Source organism: Sinohyriopsis cumingii, chromosome 13, assembly GCF_028554795.1.
Source record: "Sinohyriopsis cumingii isolate HCF-2022 chromosome 13, ASM2855479v2, whole genome shotgun sequence".
In the NCBI taxonomy this organism is placed as follows: domain Eukaryota; kingdom Metazoa; phylum Mollusca; class Bivalvia; order Unionida; family Unionidae; genus Sinohyriopsis; species Sinohyriopsis cumingii.
Window position 1 is genome coordinate 21,573,075 of NC_142973.1, and position 21,117 is coordinate 21,594,191.

At 33.8% G+C, this 21,117-nt stretch overlaps 2 protein-coding genes across 2 annotated transcripts in view; one reads left to right on the plus strand and one right to left on the minus strand.

Annotated features, from left to right (window-relative positions):
• Positions 1-1,503, minus strand: part of LOC149785038 (uncharacterized) — a 47,303-nt gene extending 45,800 nt beyond the window's left edge. The window contains exon 1 of the mRNA XM_089978744.1: positions 1,235-1,503. Coding sequence (XP_089834870.1) covers positions 1,235-1,395 — 161 coding nt within the window. The 5' untranslated portion in view covers positions 1,396-1,503. The remainder of the gene's footprint in view (positions 1-1,234) is intronic.
• A 233-nt stretch (positions 1,504-1,736) lies between these two features.
• The window catches only part of LOC149785039 (tyrosine-protein kinase BAZ1B-like), a 97,866-nt gene continuing 78,485 nt past the window's right edge, over positions 1,737-21,117 (plus strand). The window contains exons 1-5 of the mRNA XM_089978745.1: positions 1,737-1,929; positions 9,738-9,913; positions 12,504-12,609; positions 16,783-16,825; positions 20,897-20,989. Of these exons, the coding sequence (XP_089834871.1) occupies positions 1,817-1,929; positions 9,738-9,913; positions 12,504-12,609; positions 16,783-16,825; positions 20,897-20,989 (531 nt within the window). The 5' untranslated portion in view covers positions 1,737-1,816. The remainder of the gene's footprint in view (positions 1,930-9,737; positions 9,914-12,503; positions 12,610-16,782; positions 16,826-20,896; positions 20,990-21,117) is intronic.

The window sequence follows — 21,117 nt, forward strand, 5'->3', positions numbered from 1 at the left end:
TTTCCATGATGTCATGGTTCACTAGTAGTGAATTTGGGTCAAAACCAGATAGGTGATCCTGGATTACCATAGTCCCTATTAAAACCTAGTTGTTTACATTGGTGGTGTAACTGCAGTGGCAGTATTTATGGTAGGAAATCTGTAAATTACACAATGGAATCAACAAGAAGGGACTTAGCAGACACCGTTTATTTGCCATGGTGGCAAATGTGACGCAGGCATACTGGCAAAATGTGCCTGGAAACTATAGTTTTACTGGCCTAAGCTGGCATAGTTAAAATAGTTCCTTGTTATGGGATAGCTGTATAGTTTCTACGGCATGAACTGCTGGCAGTACGGAAACCTAAGGAAGAGAAACCATGCAGATGTGTGATTGATAGCTATCTGGCAGATTGTGAGATCTGTGGTCTTGCATAGATTAGAGTAAAATTTATGTATAGAATGGACAAGTCAGGCTTTCTAATTTACAAATGAAGTTGTATGGAAGTCTTTGGAAATTTGGGGTAAACTTATGACTTCTAGTGGGAATCATGCCAGGGTTTGACCCCTAGTTTGTAACAGTGTTTGAAATAATAATTACATTTATTTGAAGATCAATGAATTTAAATAAGTTGTGCACGGCACTTACATAGTCTCTCGGTTGTTTTAGTAGATGTCTGATGAAAAGTAGGATCTCTTGCAAATCTGACAATGATTTTGATGTCACTGCATATATCTACGAACTTGCCAAAATTTACGAAATGACCAAAAAGAAATATACACTTTGCCATGATGTCATTTGTACACATTTCTATCTTTTAAATAGCTTATTTATTTTTAAAAAAAAATATATTTAATAGATTTTCTTGGTGAGAAGTTTTGGGGTGACTTCTCAATCATTTGGGGCGAGTTCTCCATATATCCACTTCTCCAACCGTTTGGGGCGAGTTCTCCCAGGGGCATGTTCTCCATATACCTAGTCCTACAATGTAAGGCATAGCACATGTTTAGTCCTACATGTAAGACCTAACGCTGGTATCACCTAAACAACATCAAAATGTGCTAGGTCTTACATGTAGGACTAAGCACATGCTGTTTTTGTTTAAGTGTCATCATCCCACCCCCAACAAAAATATCGGGTTATGTGTCTTATGCTGAACGACTATGCATATACCATATTGAAGGACTAAGACGCTCTCAGTACATTACAGTGTTTGTAGTTCTGTGCAAGGCAGCGAACTGGGAAAAGTCTCACCTGAGGTATGGTTTTGTAATCACGCCTTGCATCTGTTTTACACATTGCGTCTCGCACACCCATATTGACAAATCAACAGCAAGCGTTTTTCCAGCAAGAGAGTTTAATGTCATGTGTTTCTTCACAGGTGCTAAAACTGACCAGAGACCTGTCACACCCATATGTCCCTCAGTTTTGACAATTTGCTAATCATTTAAAATATGCATGCAGTATATCTGTATGTGAAAAAAGCGAGAATGTCACAAATTTATGTGACAAGTTATCCGAGGAACTGTGTTTTAAGGGAGGCAACTCTAATAATGTAATTAAATTTGGCGCCCTTTAATTTCCACACCTACATAAAATTTAAGTGTAATTTTTATTTTTTATTTTTTAATACTATCATTTTATTTAATTCAGAACACTATGATATCATACACTGAATATTCCGCAAAATTTAGCCACCCTTTCCACAAAGGGGTTTCCCAAGTAAAAAGTGTGACGTAAAACGCAGTTGCAAAGACTGAAAGAGGGTTTTTCTGCCGGTTCGCGCCAGATTTTAAACACCAAAAATTAAGGCGAAATTAATGAAGAATCTGCAGAATGCCACTTTTGGCGAAGAAATTATTTCATTATGTAAAGCCTCTGACAACTGTAAAAGATGACGATAAAATTTTTACGATCGCCCACACCAAGGAACAGTTTCGATCGAAGTCGTATCCTTTATCGAGTGTTGCTTTTGATAGGAATCCAATATGGCGGCCTCCATTGAAAAGAGAAGAGCAGACGAATTTTGGCGATTTTCTCAATATTTAAATAAAATCTGCACTATCGTGATAATCATTATTTGCTTTGTGATCACATAATGCCCCATATACATCGTTTTATGTCAAAATTGCGATCTTTCATTCAAGAGTTTCGTGTAGCAATTGGAATACAAATTACCACATTTTACTATTTACATCACTATGGTTGCCACGTGATTCAATTTTTGGAGATGCTAATTGTGTTTGAGCGTATGTTGCAAGTTTTTTATATGGATCAGATTAATTTTTTCGTGAAATCCGTCTGCTTTTAAATTTCGTAAAATGTTGGCCGCCATGTTGAATCTATCATAAATCACTGCCATGAATTCATTGAGTTCTTTAACGCTGCAGAAGTCGCTCCGTCAGCTATGATAACTTTGATAAATAATAATACATTTTGTCTTCAATTTGCCAGTTAGTAGAATTTATTTGCCTTGTACTGATAATTTTGGAGATAGAGGACCTTACTTGCATGAAAATGTACCCCAAACCAGCCCCCCCCACCCATTACAATTTTTCACACGTCTGGTTAAATCGTATTTTCTTTTATGTATGATGGATATTTTTCAGTTACCCTTTCCAGCTCATCTTGGATGGGGTGGGGAACAAAGGTTTCTCGGACCTTAACTCCATTGTCTCAATTTTGGTTTATCACATTAGTATAGTAAAGACTTCATGCATGAATTAAATATATTTATTTGTATAGATCAATATTGTGGATTAATTCTGGGATTAAAATCAGATTACAAATTCATATAGTTATGGATACCTGTTTGATATCTTTTGCAGAGACTTCATTGTCAGCTGTTGCATAGCTGTCAACAGTTTCAGGATTGGAGTCCGGGAGACTTAATTCACGAAACTGGGTAGGCCCCATCCTATCCATTATTTTCACGTGATGTCACAAAACATGTGCACTTTAATATCTGCCATTTGGATTCCCTAGCTGTGTCTAATAACATTATTCTTCCCAAATAATTATGAATGGCTTGTTTAATTTTATAATTAAGGATATCCTAATACATTGGTGCCCCTTATGAACGGCCTCCCTGCCCAACGGCCACCCACTCTTTATAGACAGAATCCCTTGGCACATACGAGTTTGTATCTGCCATTTGGATTCCCTAGCTGTGTCTAATAACATTATTCTTCCCAAATAATTATGAATGGCTTGTTTAATTTTATAATTAAGGATATCCTAATACATTGGTGCCCCTTATGAACGGCCTCCCTGCCCAACGGCCACCCACTCTTTATAGCCAGAATCCCTTGGCACAGACGAGTTTGTGTACAAATGAACCCCTCAAGAAAGACCACCCCTCTAACGCGACCAGCGGACAACATATTAGTGCATAAATGTAAAATTTATCCCTCACAAGTGGCCACATCTTATTTTAATATGTGTCCAGAACCAATATTTAATTACGTTAAGATAAGTAATCCGTTTATCTTTCCTGATGTCAGGTTTTTGTTATTGAAAGAAGTGTTGGCTAAAGTACATGTACCACTAATGTTATTATTATATCATTAATGCTGACCATTACAGGAAATGGGATCAGCAGTTTTGATTGAGCTATGGGCTTCACGTGGTAATTTTTTTTATTTTTAAATGGGTTAGCAATGTTTCAATAGAGCTTTGGGTTTCACACAGCGGATGTTTTTTTGTAAATGATGATTACGACTGGTCATAATTGTCAAGATTATAGCATGGTCACATAGGTTAAATATAGATATTGTGAATTAGCACACACACATAAAATAACCTTGAACAAAACAGGGTACCAGACAAAGACCAGAAAGTCCAATGACAGTACATGTATAACTTTCTTTACAAGAAGGCATTTTGTTTACAAAAGTTTTGTCTGCAAAATTAAATTGCAGTTCTGTACAATTAGCAACACAGGAATAAATCTTTGTAAAACATTAACATGTCATCACGTAAATGAAGAAATAATACTTTAAAAGAAACAGTTTAAGTTATTTGACTTGACAACAATGTTGAGAGTTCACCTGCCAAAACATTGTCGGGAGACGTAAATAAACAAGATTCTAAAATATAAGAAGAACATTCTGCAGCAGTGGGAAAATGGAGTAAATGAAAAGAGAATTATTTTAAATAAGAAACAACATATGTACCAAAATTTAAATAATGTTTTTGATTGGTTTTGTAATGCACATGCCAACAATACCCCCATCACATTTCATGCCTAAGAATAAGAACTATAAATTTATGTTACCTTGAAATAACTGTTTTTAAGACAAGAAGAACATTCTAATAATTAATGCTACTTTTAAATGAAGATATTAGCTGCTTTAAGTCATAAGTAGCTTTCCTACTATATACACATATATACATACACATCTCACAAACATAGCCCCCCTCTGGAAAGGCTACCCATCTTATAAGGCCACTTTCCCAGTGCAGAAGGGGTGGTCATAGAGGGGAACCACTGTACATCATATTCTGTTTTTCATGTCAACTGCTCAAAACCATATGTGCAAATTTGACCGTTTTTTTTTTTCTTTCTTTAAAACATTTAAACTTCATTATTCTTTGAGAAACAAATAGATCCATCAATAAAACAATGCATAAACAAATGCACAAAACTGAAAACAATCTATTTCTGAGAATCGCTTGTATACATTTGGGAGTCTCTCATTTTCAAAGGAATAGAAAGAAATAATAATGCATTTGCTCATTATTGAATAGATATCAAGATTGAAATCTTAGCCAGTTATAATATCACATTAAAAAGAAAATATTTTTCATCAACAGAATGTTAATTTCAACATTATACATGTAAATTTTGAGTCTGTGGTTCTTACCAGTTTTCATGGCTTCTTCCTCCACCACTTATACTGGCCACCATATATAGCCTATCTTGCTCAAAAAAATGGCATTAAACCCCAAAATAGCAACCCAAAAAGTATTTTTTAAAAATGACTGAAAGCAAGAAAATAAACCACAACAGTAGTCATAAACAATTAATTTCAATCCCAAGAATGATTGTTTCAAATGTTTTATTGTTTTCTCTGAAGATAAAAAGAAGCATCTCCTTCCCCCCCCCCCAAGACAAGTATACACGAGTATACACCTACCATTGCACTGTACTGTGTGTGTGTGTATATATATATATATATATATATATATATACACATACATACATGCACACACACACACATACACAGTGTGACCCCGCTATAACACAGTAGTTGGAAACCATAAAACCTGACCACGTTATATACCTAATCGTGTTATATGCAACCAGGTCAGTTAGCTGAAGAAAATGTACCCAAAAAAATTAGAGTGGGTGGGTGGGTAATAAATGCGGGCGGTAAAATATGTGCTTTGTCTGCACAGTTACCATCTTAAATTGATACATATTAAATGAGAAATACACCTGTAGTGAAAACAGAGAAGACATAATAGTTTACTTTATTTAGAGAACCATGAATTGGTACATATACGTGAATCCTGTTTATATAGAAATGTCTAATGTATAGCATGAATAGAGTATCAACACTGTGTACTCACCTGCAAACCTCATCATATACATTGAATCCAAAATACAATTGATTCCATCGAAAATATGTATACACACAGCTTTAAAATATTCATTAATTTTGTAACAGGTCTGAATTCAGTGGAAAAAATACAGCACAATCACGTAACGAATAACAAAATACATTTACTTTAAAGTACATTACAAGTTGGTAAAAGTTAGTTTGCGTTTTAAGCCACTATTGGTAGCGTTCGTAAGCATAAACTTTTTCCCTACAAAAAGGAAACATCACAGCACAGTTAACATGTTCCAGTCAAGTTGGAAAATGCAAAAATCCATCAGATTCCATCACTTTTATAGAAGTTTGGTACTGACTTCCTTTGAAGGAAAGGGCTGTTATTGAAAGATTGTAGTTGGCTTTCTTTGATGAAGGGTGCATGCGCTATTGAAGTCACCGCTAAAGGACAGCTTTGGAGAACCAAGTGAATGCCCATTTCTTATTGTGGCGGCAGCATCAAATAATTGTATTGCATGATTGAGACTGGTATTTTTTCCATTTGCTGAGTACTTTTTCATAACAGTCGATGCTTCAAAGGTAATGTTTCCTTTGAAATTTCAGCAAACTATTTTATGTGGGTACATTTTTAAAAAAGAATTAGCCATCGTTTAGGCTATTCTAGTTACTGTCCCTCCATTCCTATTGAATAAACCAATAAGTAAGATGTATTTTTCTTTTTATATTTGTGGATGCAGCATAATGCTGCCTTCCACGCATGCATCTGAAAATTAACAAAGGGTCATCGGACGATGGAGACGCAGATGTTCTGATGACAGGGAATATTACAGAAAACGTGAGTGTTCTGAAGGATTTAAGGAGTGAAAAGAAGAGGAATTTTACTTACCATCCACATACAAATGTCAGTCTTTGTAAATATATTAATTACTAGCGATCGGCCGAAAATCCGATGAAAGATAGATTATGAGACAATGCCTCATCCGGTTGATCTCCATTACCAGAAATGTCAACAACAAAAAAGCGGATATTTCACAACATACAGAACTCGTGCTAGATGTCAGGATAAGCAGATTATGATATAACAATGCATTGTTTAGATGGTTTGTCATTATGGACAAAGAATTTGTTTATGTAACAGTAGATAAATTTCAGTGCATTTTATATTCAGTCTGCAGCTTCCTTTCATGGGGCCTCTGAATTTCTGCACTCCAAACCAATGGTCATATATAAAAGTTTAAACAGCCAACAGTGTCGCCAATAAATAAAAAGCCACATGGTATGTTTTGCAGCCAATAAGGAAAAACAATCTAAGTTTGCAACATTGGCAAAGACCTACATGATCCCAAAATAAACTTTTTATGCATTTTTTTTTTTTCTTCTTACTTTTAAGAAGAAAATACTTTTTTGTGTACGAGAAAAATGCATATAAAAATGCATATAAAATTTCAGGAGGCAAGCCACGATCGTGTTATATTATTCATAAGTGATCTCTTCCCCAAAATGATAAGCAACTTTTTGTGCTTTTTTTTTCGTACTTTTTAAGATTTTTTTTGTGCACAAGAAAAATACATGTATATGAAATTTTGGGAGCCACGCCACAACCAGGTTATATCCAAATTCGCGTTATAACAGAGCACGCTATAGCAGGGTCACACTGTGTGTGTGTGTGTGTGTGTGTGTCTTTTTATTTATATATATATATATATATATATATATATATATATATATATATATATATATATATATATACACATTTCCATCATTCCAACAAGGGGCCCCGAGTGGTCTAAAGCGCTCACCGTTCTGGATCACTGCCACCTCACCTGTGGCTGCGTGGGTTCGAGTCCAAGGCTCGGCTAGCATGGGTACGTGGGAAAGCCTGCCAGTAGCTTCTCGTGGGTCAGTGGTTCTTCCCTGGGTTTTCCAGGGTTCTTCCTTCACCATTTATACTGGCCACCATGTGTAGCCTATCTTGTGCTGAAAATGGCGTTAAACCCTAGAACAACAACAACAACCATCATTCCAACAAAGAAGGCATGAGAAAAATATACCAAACAGCATATCTGCAAAAGACGTGAACTCTGTAGAACAGATGAATTCATCTAGATACATGTAGCTTCAAAATGAACTGTAGTCAATTTCACCAGGCTTTAGGTACTGATACCCAAATAATATATTAACATTCACCTAGTGTTTTTTGATTTTCACTTTTGTTGGCATTAGTGTCAATTTGTTACTCCTGAGAATTGAAACATTCTGCCAACTTATTTTTATAGGTCTACAGATTTATGCAATCTTAAAAAGACTACTGATATTCTGATTTTGTAGCGCCCTGTGGTAATCGCATGTACTAAAATAGTAGTTATTATGGCAACATTGTCAAAATCATCAAGAAGGCCTGTTGATTATTAAATTATTTATGCATAACACTCATTTTAACATGTCAACAGTAACTTACGCAGATGGTCGTCAAGTCCACAAATGATGGTTGTTGTAGTATCCTCGACCTGCCATGGTTCTTCCTTTAACAATGGTCTGGTGCAGCGTTTTCAGCTTTAACAAAATCCGTCTCCTCAAACATTTTTTGGTCATGTAACATTCAAGTCACATCATTACAGCCCATTTTTTTATGATCTCTGGCGCCATTTATTTTCAATTTAGACTATATATATGTAGTATGAAAATAGAATGAATTTTGACAATTGGTTTCACATTGAAGAATCCCATATGTTTCAAGTAAAATTAATGCAAAAATTACCATATTTATACATGTGGTCAATTTTTTAAAAATAGATTTTGTGAATGGTATTAAATAACAAAGATTTCCCTTGTATTTAAATATTTCAATGAAAAATTTCATTCTGTATAGTTGTCCATTTTGTTCATTTTTCCTAACATGATATAAGGAGTACATGCTATGGTAAATAAGTTTTTGTGTTCCCTTTGCCATGGCAGAAATATTTGCCTTGAGTTTCCCGCTGATAAAAAAAAAGAAGAGTCCAGTAAACAAACGTGAACATGATCCCTGACTTGAACAGCTAATACTCACTCCAGGGCCACAAACTTGAGGCACAAATAGCATTAGTAAAACAAAGTTATATTGTGCTTTCTTTTATTTGACTTGTAGTACATATTTAAATTTTATTTTATCAAATATTTCTTAATTATTCCTTACTGTTGCTGTCGACGAAAGGTACTGACCTAGTTAATGTCATCAGGCTCTTTTAAAAAAGCGTGTTTAAGTCGCAAGAAAAATTGCGCATGAACCATAGACAGGCACAAAGTTAGGACAGTCTAGCTTTAAATATCAGCGTTGATTCTTAAATAGGTCACCCAGGAAAGAAGAGAAGTCAAGAAAGAAGAGAAGTGTCCTTCCTTGCATTATTATATAACACATGTTTGACAATTAAATTGTAAGCAGGCAAACGAGCCCCAGTGATCATGAATAAATGTGCACATAACATGAGCCTCGAACTGTAATCATTATTCTCTGTCTCAGTCTGAACTTGGAAAACTTTTTTTTTACGCATACCTGATTGATCATTTTATTACCCGGGTTATTAATGGGAGGTTACCCATTTACCTGGGTAGCAATTGGCATCTTTATCCTTTTCACAAAATAGTTACAGTAATAAGGATTAATTATTATTTAGTAGCACTGGCTTCATTCCTATTTACTTAAGCCTAGCCTCAGATCTTCCATTGAATTTTTATTAATGTAGCCCATGAAAACTTTTAACATGGTTCTTTGAAAGGAATTGAATTTCCGTCTTTTGAAGATATATGTCCGTAAATTGTTCATTATGTCCAAGAAAGACATTTCTTACAACCTTTTATGACAAGAGGTTAAAGATGTATAGCAGAAATGATTACAATTTGAGCAATGCATGATATTCACTGTCCGCTGTTTTGAGTTGAGTTTTAATTGTCTTAATTGTTGTGTGTATGGTGTACATATCCAGAAAATTTGGTAAAGTTGCAGTCTTATTTTCAGTTGGCTGGAACCTATTAAATCATGAATTGAAATACTTCCAATCATGGACCATTTTACTCCAAAATGAACGAGCAATGTTATATAATAAAGCTGTTAGGAATTTTTTACATATTATTTTATGTTAGCCCCCTTGGTTTTTTCATAGGAGAAACAAGGTAAATGCGTTTTGAATCTGAAGAACATTTAAACCTTGACCATATGTTAGTGAATATGAGAAGAGGTTAAGGCTATATAAGGAAAGGATTTGGACATGTCGCTGCACAGGACATGTCAACTTGACACATGAAGAGGCATGGAATTCAGAGAGATCAGTAAAGAAACAGTTGAAAGCCCAGTTCCCACGCTGCTATGACAAACCAGTTCTCGCACTTGTCCACCACAGTAAGGAATTTTGTCAATATTTCTTTTTCATTTGTGTAATTAGAGCTCAGGATAGGTAGTTTTATTATGCAAATTGATTGAAAACTTATAAAGAATCATATAGTTCAATGATGCCAATGTTTGCTCCTCTGATGAGCACAGTCTGTTTTGTAGTCATATGTTTAATTAATTTAAACTGTGCTGTCAGGATAAGTTTTTCTTTTCATATTTTAAAGGATAACACTCAAGACTGAAAAACTCCATTGAAACTGAGATGTGTAATTGATTGAACCTTGATTTAGTCCAAGTCTGTGAAGCATTGTGATGCATTCTGAAAGTTACAATTAATTGCAATATAAATATGACTTAGATATCTTAAATTTTTGTTTTGCATTGTTCACAAGACCCCACATTGAATCTTTATTTAATAGAAAATTGTATTCCAAACTGTGGAATAAAATGGCCAGGGTTTGTAAGCATCATGAATGTTCCTTGGGTTTTAAAATCCTTTTTCTTGTCCTTCAGTTTGAATCAATATGCTTGAATTATGAGCAAATGTTCAGTGTTCTACTTGATTTTTTGAAAATGAGAACCAAAAAATATTTGAACCATATACTTAATGCATTTGTTATTCATCTTTTGAATGTTTTTAGTACACAGCGAGCAAATTTTTTATCTGTTAATTGCATGCAGATGGTCTCACTTATACGTCATGGAGCATATGCATTCTGTGAGTAGCATTTTTGCTATATAATTGGTGTCCCATGTGTTAATCAGATGTTTTTTAAAGGTCCAGCAAGTAAAACAAAGCGAGTAGTCAATCTTGAGCCATTATTATAAATGGGGTTCTTGTTGCTTTCACAAAACAGCTTGAAGGAATATAGAATGGAGATTGGCTTCAAAAAAGTGACAAAATGGCTTCAAAAAAGTGACAAAAGTGCTAACTAAGCAGACTGCTTTCTGTGTAAGAAGTTATCTCCTCCCCTTTTAAAAAAAAAATAAAACTTTAAAAATTTTATGTTTCTTTTGTTTATTTTGTTTTGTATTTCTGTGTGTTAGTGTTAAATGCCATATCAGTTTGGATTGCAGTACTTGTAAATATTTTATGATTTGTAGGTACACTAAAGTAATGGTAAATGCAGATTACTTTCAAGTAAAGTTCTTTTGTCTTATTCTTTTTTCTTGAGAGGTGTTTTAGTTTATATCATTATCCTGTGTACTCCTTGAGAATCAGGGTACTATCCTTGAATTTTTTTTTTTTAAATTCACATAAACCTGTATGAACCCTGATACTCATTTTATTAGAGCTTTAAAATTATGGTAATATCTCACTCACCAATGTACCATTTAAGATATTTCAGGCCTTTGGGTTCTTTTACAGAGAATTTTGATCCACCTGGACAGTGGGTGACAACTGTAGTTTTGACCTATAAGCCAGGCTCCTAGATTCCAATTTTTGTTTCTTTTTGTTCCTGAATATAGCAATAGTGATGCCCATCTGTATATAAAGTGATTTCCACAGCAGAACTTTAGCATGCATTGATATTTTTCATCAGACATCTTATCTTTTAATGTCGCTTACCAATGGGTAGAGGCAAAAGCCTGTTGATTTTATCAGACTTCATAGGTAGCATACACTTGGACCAGGAGAGATGAAAGGTCAAGGTCATTGATGCAAACATTGTACGCTGTAGCTCATGTGAACATTCTTGATGCTTCATTTCAATCAGACTTGGTCTGCAAGTTTATGTTGTCATGATCTTGGATGAGTTTTGATTATGAGCAACATCTGTCCATAATAATGAGGTGATTTAGGGATTGGTTGACCTTTTGGACACTTGTAAGGCCATATTTGTGATTTTTGTCAGATTTGGTGTCTAAACTTGTATCATCAAGACATCAATGAGATCAATTATGAGTGAGAGCCATGCTTACTAATGAGGTGACATTGCATCTGATTAGCCAAGCTTGTGAACACTAGAAGTAATTTTTCTGAGTAGATTTGGTATGTAAGCTTACTCCTAAACAGTTTTTGATCAGCCATGTACATTTTTTGCAGTTAAATGATGGGCTTGTTTATCTTGTTGTTGAAAATATTTTACCAACAGCACTTGGCCAAGTTATTCAATGGTAGCATGGAAGTTTTGGTATTAGATAATATCTCTGCCGTTACATGCAGTACTAATGCATTTGACCTAGTGCCATCATCAGGACATGATTGCTACCTATCTGCCAGTAATGAGGATAAACAACTATGTTTTATCTTAATTCGTATGCCAGGTCTGTTCATTTGTGGAGTGCTGCATGCCAAGTCATATTCGTCCCTTAAATTTAATTATCATTTTTAGTACATAGAATACAAAACAGTAACTTGTCCTGCGTGCGTTTCCAAAGAATCTGTTGTGCCACCATTGGCATGCATGCCGTAGTTTCCCAATACTGACCTTGAATAATGTTAACTTTAAACAAATTGTCTGATCTGAGTCATTTAATATTGTCATTAAGAATATGTCCTAATACAAATTTTGGAATTACAAATTTGCTGAGAGGGGTATTTAGTTCTCCTTTGATTTGAAAATTTTGGATAAATCTGTCTGATTTTCATTTGTAGGTACTAGGTCACTTGACACTCTCGTAGATCAGAGCTGGTTGATGTTGCAGCAGGTTCTGTGTGTAGGAGAGAAAGTTGTTTTGAAAGTCAAAGCAGGATCAAAACTGTAAGTACATACTAATTGCTTTCTTGCTTTCTTTAGGACATGTACATACTTTCGTAAAATTTCATATGATTTATGATTGTATATTCATATAGGGTTTAATGGTGCACAATCATAGCTATATAGTGCTTGGCAGAAACTTAGTTGCAAGAGTGATAAAGGTAAAATCTTTGCTAACTCCTGAGGAAGATAAACCATTCCAGTCCAAGGTAAATGTTGTTTTATGTGAAAAAAGATTAAAGGTAAAGATTTTGCATACCACCACCTCCCTAAAACAAGCCATAAAATGCCCCAAATAAGCAGTGTATCCATATATTTCGCTGAATTAATACAGTTATTTGCCCATTTTGTCTTTCTTTTGCATACAATTTATTATTCTTTGATTCTAAAGATTGATGCCTATGTGCATATATTTGTATAAACAGTAGATTTAAACATCTAGTCTAATATGATTGATTGGGGCCACTTAACATTATTGATCAAATAAACTAAACAAGCGCGTGCTTTAGATGTAAACAAGTAGGGTACACCCAATTATCTTCTATTGTCTTGAGTGAAAAGTTGCTGGCTTGTTCATTTCTTACACAAAATCAAGTGTTCAGATATCATACAGAGGCTACAAATGTTGGGAAATGTTCTCATATATAATTGATAAAAAATTTTATTTAGATTTTGTTAAATATCTAAAATTATGATGGTAACAATGTTTCATAAGAAACGTGATTTGTGGAGACGCTCATTATTATGCATGGAAGTAATTGATATAAGTGACACAGAGGAAAGGCTGAGATGTATATACCACTCCCTCGTTAACTCGTGAACCTGCTTATAACACGGGGTCAGGTGTGGATCCCATATTTTAAACCTGAAAATACCCCCAAAATTGATCCCTATTTGTTGAACATGAAGAAAATTGCAATCAAAATTGGTAACAAAAACTTTGATGTATTGCTCGTTTTATCGTCGAAAATGGTAGATAGGACCTGGAAATTTTAATCAACATTATGAAATATCAAATAGGTCATAAAAGTTTTTTAAAAACATTTCCAAATGACATTCCTAGCACACCGCAATTAATGTAAGGACATTTTGATCAATGACAATGTCACTTACGCTGAGTGGAGGCAGTACTTTAATAAGTAAATACAAATTAAATTTTAAAAATTTCAATTGAAATTTGTGTTCTAGTTTTATTGTTTAGTTCCTTTTAAGTGTAATCATCATAAATGCAATGTGTCCTCTTGTAATTAAATGTAAAATGTGTCAATCTACTGTAACAGCTATGTCCGCGAGCATTTCTCTGAGAACCTAATTAGGTGCCGACCATGTTTTCATAACTGACTTGTGGAAGTATTTGTTGTATTGCTGCACTGAATTAAAAGCTGTCCTCCTTTATATTAGCACATTAATTATGTCCTTTGAATAAAAAAATGGAGGTGGAATAAAACAAATGTTAAAAGGCATGAAAATCCTACAGACTTAAAAACTAGCAGGCCCGGTCATATGTTGGGTGAACTCACTTCATTTGATCAGTCGAAAACTGTTATAAACGTTATTGTGTATGTAACATAAACTACCTTAAATTAACCGACTCTCATAACTGATCAAAGATAACAAGGCAGACAAGCAAAATGAATACTTCGTAAAATAAAGAGCTTGATTTTACAGATGCAGATCATTGTGGGCGAGTTTCAGAGAATTCTTGAACTGGCATTTAGAGATATTCTCAGGGATGATAAGAAATTTCATTAGTACTTCCAATGAAATCACAACATCAGTATTGTATTATGTGAACAATACAGAAACTGAGTTTCAACGTAGATGATTGTCTCATGAAATAAATATTGAGTGTTTCTGAAAAAAGAAATCTTGTTTGGTGGTGTATCAGCAGTTATATGGGAACCAGACTCGTCAAGAAAACAAAAAGCAGTGACATAATACACAGATTTTGCATGTACACATGATGGCTGTTGAAACCAGTTGGAACGATCTTTCATATGTTGGACATTTTGAAAATGTTATTTAAACAAAATAATGAACAGTTTCATTAGAAAAAGCATGTTATTAAAAATTATTATCAGTGTGATTGTAAAATGAGGATTCAGTCATTAAACAGCCCAGTTTGCTGCTCCCTTCCCCATATGATTTTCTCCATGTCAGAGCGAATTTTTTTGAATTTTTGGAGGTCCTTCAGTAACTCATGCCTAGCTTATAGTGCAGTCTATGTGTGTGGACCCCGTTGTGCATGAGTTATCAAGGGAGAGGTGTACCTTGAACCAAATATAAAGTGAAAAATGTTTGGTCTGATGAAGGTACAGCAGATGTACAGAGGTCTTCCATACAGATAGTGCCTCCACGGGTAATGAGTACAGAGAAATCAGTTTTACTTGAAAACAAAAATCATTTGGTAGTTTTCATTTTTAAATGATGATCATTTAAAACTGAAAAATACTCCGTTTGTTTAATGATAATCTAATCACAATTAATTTTAATTTTATGACTTAAATACCCAATATTTCCAAAAGTTATCTGGGGCACTGGCATGCAATCCAAAGGAACAAAATAAGAAAAAGTCTTCCAGGTTGCATATGGAGAAATTTTCAATGTTTATATTTTTAATGAATTTTGTGGGCCAGTAAATGCAGTTTTAAAAAAAAATTAACAAACTGATACTGTTTTAAGTGTAGTAGTGGAATGTTTGGTTTAATGGGAATAACAGGTATGTGCCACAAGTGGTTAGAAATAGAGATATGTCCTAGTTTTTCCTTTTCTTAAGTAATGGGGCAGAAAATTTGGATCATCGGATGGAACTTGGGTCTACTGGAAAATGTCATCAAAAGATTTGTATTACACATTGTCAGTTTGTTCAAAGCCGATATTGGTGATCAATTTATTACATATCCTTTTCAACACTGAGTATTGAAGTAAGGAGTGAGTCAACTGAAGTCCAATTTCTTTGTGAAAAAAAAATGAAAGGAGTTGAGATAAAAATAGTATGCATAATATCATGTGTTTAAATATTAGTAAGTATATACTTGTGCACATTGTTGCACCATCAAATATTTAAAAGTAACACATATAAGAATGAAGACTTTAAATTTAGAATCACGTTCCTTCACTTTTCCTCATGCCTTTCTCAAGTACTCCTGTGGGCCTTAACAACAATAAATATAAACTAAAACATGCCCAGATATTATTAATATCAGTGCCTTGTTTTTGGAGTGATTGTTAAAGTTTTATTTTCATTTTATTTTCAACCTCAGTTATCTTTCAAGAGTTTGTATTGAAAAATTTGATGTTTTTTAATGTGATTTCTTTGTGACTAACAAAAACATGTGGAAACTTTGCCAAACAAATGCTCTGGTTGTGCTTATAAACTGCACTGTATTAACTATATTCTTCACAACAATGTGGATAATTCAGTTCATGGATATACTCACTCTAAATATATTGTTATGCCTGACCAGTCTTGTTTTTGCAAAGTAACTTTAGTTCCCCACCATCAACAGTTACACACACATCTGGTAATAAGTGCATAAATACATCTTTTGTTCAAAAATTCAGTAAGAAAATGATCTTTCTAAAATTCATTATTGTCTTTATATTTCCACGACTGTACACGGTCAGTTTAGCTTTAGGAATACTTTGGGTATTTTGTGTTTATGTAGCAACTGCACTTTTTTAATTACTCCATTATAATGCTGTGATTGGATGTAGAAAGAAAATGTACCTCATGTTAGTACAAACTTGTGCACATGGTAACTTTTGAAACCTGTGGTTTTTTTATAACTTTGTTCAGGAATGAATGTAATTTCTTGAATAATTTAACATTTATGGTTCTTTTCACAGTACGGAGTAATAACATTTCACAGACTTTCATAAGGTCATTAGGAAAATAACACAAAACTTGAACAGAAGTAAGAACATTAAAGTATCTATAAAATTAAATACCCTACATTACTCATGTTTTCTTAGTGCATCACAAGTATCCATTTATTTCCAGTGTATCCTGTTGTACTTCTCATTTTGATTAGAATGATGCATTAGGCAATATTCATTCAGCAGTTTTGTTTGTAATTCCTTATATTTGACATGTTCATTTTCTGTAGAATTTACTTCTCAGTAAAGATGCCAATTTTGGATTTAATGTTGTTTGACAACATTTTTTTTTTACAGAATCAAGGCAGTTGTCTTGAAAGTGGATACCTCTGGGGTGGAGGTGAGTTATCAGTTCTTTCACCATGAATATGCATAAACTATATTCTCTGGTTATAACATTTTCTTGGTTCAATAGATGCTTTTGTCTTTAAGGAGGGTAGCTTATTTGATGTAATTATTTTGCAGTATGGTGAATTGTTTTGATTAATATATATTCATCTGCTCGTTAACATTTGCTTCTTTAGAAAATAACTTCATAATGGTTGGAGAGATATTTTTAATAGAACATAAGTAAGCATATGTCACATACTTATTATAGCAAACTATCTAAAGCTCAGTCATAACCAGGAATTATGTAATTATGTGACTTATTTTTGTCCAGAGTCTAACTTTTGAAGCACTGAAGATATTTTAATGAATAGCTAATACTGTTATAGATGATGTGTTGCATACCATAGCCACACACCCAACCTCAGTGTCAACTTCACAGCAAGGGAAAAGCATATTCCTATGACTTGTGTCCTTGTTAAGAATATATTTGAACCACTGAAGATATTTTAATGAAACTTACGCTAATTATAGGTCAGGTATGGACAGTATGTTGGATATCATTCATCAAGAAGTAAGAGGTCCTTGCTTTAAACAAATGAAAATGTTTTTAATAAAACAAATTGTATATCACGAGTGGACAGTGTGTTATATCATAGCCATGCTCCCCCCTACTGAAGGTCAAGGTCATGAAAGGAATAATAACAATTGGTGATTTCTCTCTGTTTACAGGTTTAACTTTTGAATCAATATTGTGATGAATCCTGAGTGTTTGATATATCTTGACATGACATTGTCTCATTTATTCATTCATACACCCACATCAAGGTCAAAAACTTAATAAAGGATAATGCTAGTGATTTGTTTCCTTATCCATACTGGCATTATTTTACTTCTACACATAACTGATAGAACTTTACCAAGGTCCACACTTAATCACATTAGTTACGTCCTTATCTCCAAGATCAAGGTTATTAGTATGGAAAAGTAACAAGATGGGCATTTGGTTTGGTTTACTATTTTACAGCACAGCAACACAAGTAGGTTATTTTGTGCCAAGACATTTGGAGTAAAGTGTTTTGTCCAAGTTCAGAATCACAGCATCCAAGCCATGGCTGATCCAGTAATTGGAATCGAGCTCTCATGGCATGCTAACCACTGAGACATCACATCTCTTAGCAAGAAATACATATATTTTGCCATTTTATGTGCAGTTCATTCAGAACCTGAAGACATTTGAATTATTGGGATGGAAATATTCTTTGGAGTCCTTAATTTTAATTCAAAGTCTTTTTCACAACCCAGCAGTCTGTAAATGTGAAACAAATCTTTTTCTTCTTCAAGTACTCATTTCACTTGGTTGCCTTGCTATCTTTGATCAGATGGCAGTTTAATTATATTAATTGCATAATAATACTTATAATGTTCCATTGATCAGTTGAAATGAATTGACTTGACACACGACCATGACTGCTTGTAGGATTTGCATGCCTTTTGATTTTTGTTTTATTTCACTCCCTTATTTGACTTTTTACAGAAGATGTAGTTAAGACAATAATACAAAGCAGGACTGCTTTTAATTCAGTCTAACAATACAAGAAATATTTCTGCAAGTTAGAGATCAAAACAGCACTTGACAGATTTTCAAAGAAATACAAAGACCTAGCTGTGATTGTTAGATTTACATTTTTTACATTTGAATACAAGAGGGCATATTGCATTTATGATGATTACACTAAAACTGAATTATAAGAGAATTAAAACATTTGGTGAAACTTTTTATAATTGCTTTTTATTTCTTAAAATGTTGCCACCCATTAGCAATAGTGACATTTTCATTGATTGAAACTTTTGTTGAATATTGTTATTTACAGTATACTGTTATGATATTTGGAAAGAAATTTTAACAAAATATATGGCTTTAAAATTATTCAAAGTTGAAAATTTCATGTTGTTGATTAAAATTTCCAGGTACCAGCCATCATTTTCGATAATAAAATGAACGATATATCAAGGTTTCATTTACCACTTTGATTGCTCTTTTCTTCATGTTCAACGAATTGGGCCAGTTTGGGGGATATATTATCTAATGGAGAAAAAAAATGGGATCCACACTTGCCCATATGTAAAAAGTCGGTTCATGAGTTATGCAGGTGTGAGTTACCTAGGGAGTGGCATTTATTTTTTTTTAAAAATGCCATCGTTTAGAGTAGCACAAAATAAATGAATTCCTAGTATAGTAAAAACTGTTATAAGTGACCTCTGCTATGAGCGACCACCTGTCATTTCTGACTACAATCATAATGCACAGATCGATTTTATTATTTAAACACTGTTATGAGCGACCACCTGTTGAACGCGAACAGAGGCTGCGATGTCTTGGCAAAGTATGCATTTCAACACTGCTATGAATGACCGCATCGCAAATAGACAGATTGACACCTTGACTTAATCCTTTATAAACACGATAGTTCAGGATACATGTAGTATGCAAACAAAGTGCACATTAAATTACACTACAGTTGTACAACCATATAGTGAGATAAACACCACTAACCATCATTTAATCCTTTGTAACAATGACCGCATCAATAGTAAAGATTGTTCCAAGGTATATTTTTTTTAAAAATTGGCTAGTTACCAGTTTTGTGAAATTTCCAGCTTATGGTGTCATTTGTAAACTGCAGTAAACCAGACTAAAGTACATGTTACTAACCACCATTGTAGTGCCAGAGGCATTAAGATTAACCATTTTTTCATCAAAGGGAGTAATGATGGACATACACAGTCAATTTAGAGGTTTGTATTTTGTTCTTTATCTTTGTGAAAACCCACACAACACCAGTAGTCCTAATGTCCCAGTGAGAAATCTTTTGAAAGGGCTTCATTGTAGGGTTGAGTACATTGTTTGTCTTTAATACTTGTAAGTGAGAATCATTACCAGATTCTTTTTTTTTTTTTTTTTTTTTTTGTTACAGTGTTTCACCAAGCCACCATCTCTTTACTCAGGTGCAGATGGTCCCAATCTTTGTTTTTTTGAGGTATAATGCTAGTGATGTAAACTTAATCTCAAAATAAATTTATTGTTTCTTGACGAATTAATTATGTCTTTTGGTTTCATTCATTGGTACATAATATATATTTATTCCACATTTCCCCCAAACCTGATCAAAACCGAAATACATCTAGTCATTATTGTCAGCATGAATAACAATGGCAGAACCTCTGCTGAAAAAAAGAAAAATTCTAACACTGGAAAAAAGAATTAATGTAATTGAAAGAAGTGAAAATGGGGAGACCGCTCGCAAAATAGCAGCCAGGTAAATCGGGTACTTCTCCAACTGCGGACATTGATAGTGACAGTGAGTCATCTGTTGGTGAAATTCTGCCTCAGGTTATTTCACATTCAGCAGTCATATGTCATTTAAAGGAGATTAAAGAATATGCGTTACAACATGGCAATCCAAAACATTTGCTTTGCTCAGAAATGGAGACATATGTTCAGACCAAATAGCTGTGTAAAAAATGTCAACAAAGAAGTATAATGGATTTCTTAGAGAAAAGTGATTAAGTGCACAGAATAAGATATATACATCATAGCTAACTGCAGTTTTTGTTACATTTGAAACAACTCTAAAATGTATGGCAAGTGAAGTTACCTTATGGATATGATAAATATTACCTTTGTTCATTTCACAGATCATGTACATGTACTAATATATGTATATATTCAGGAGATGTTCAAATATAAATTTGATTCACATTGTTTGAAAATGTATATCTTTATTATATAAAGTTATTTTGAGACGAATGCATGCAATACTTTAACAAGATTTATGAATAAGGATATAATACATGTACAGCGAGTATGGGTAAACTATTGACCCTAGAAACCAGTCCATTTTCACACTTTTTATGAGAGACCACCTGTCTTGAGAGACCACTTTTGGTTGGCAGAAGGGGTGGTATAACAGGTTTTACTGTACACCAAATCTGCACATTTGGTGCTCATGTGCAATGAGAAATATCTTGTAGGTTTTGATATTGGATTATTTGGTTTAATGTCTTGTTAATTCCTCTTTAGGCTAATCCTACAAGTAACTGCAGTTCACCATCAAGTGATAAAGAAAACACTGAGAAGGATGAAAATAGTCCAAAGAAATGGATTCCACCTAAGGTAAGAAATATTTTAAGTTTATATGCCTGTTGTCAAACTGAAAACATGAGACTTGGATCGATTTGAAATTTGACTGTTGTTCATAAGTTCTATGGAGAAAAAAAATGAGCTTAAAAGAAATATATCAT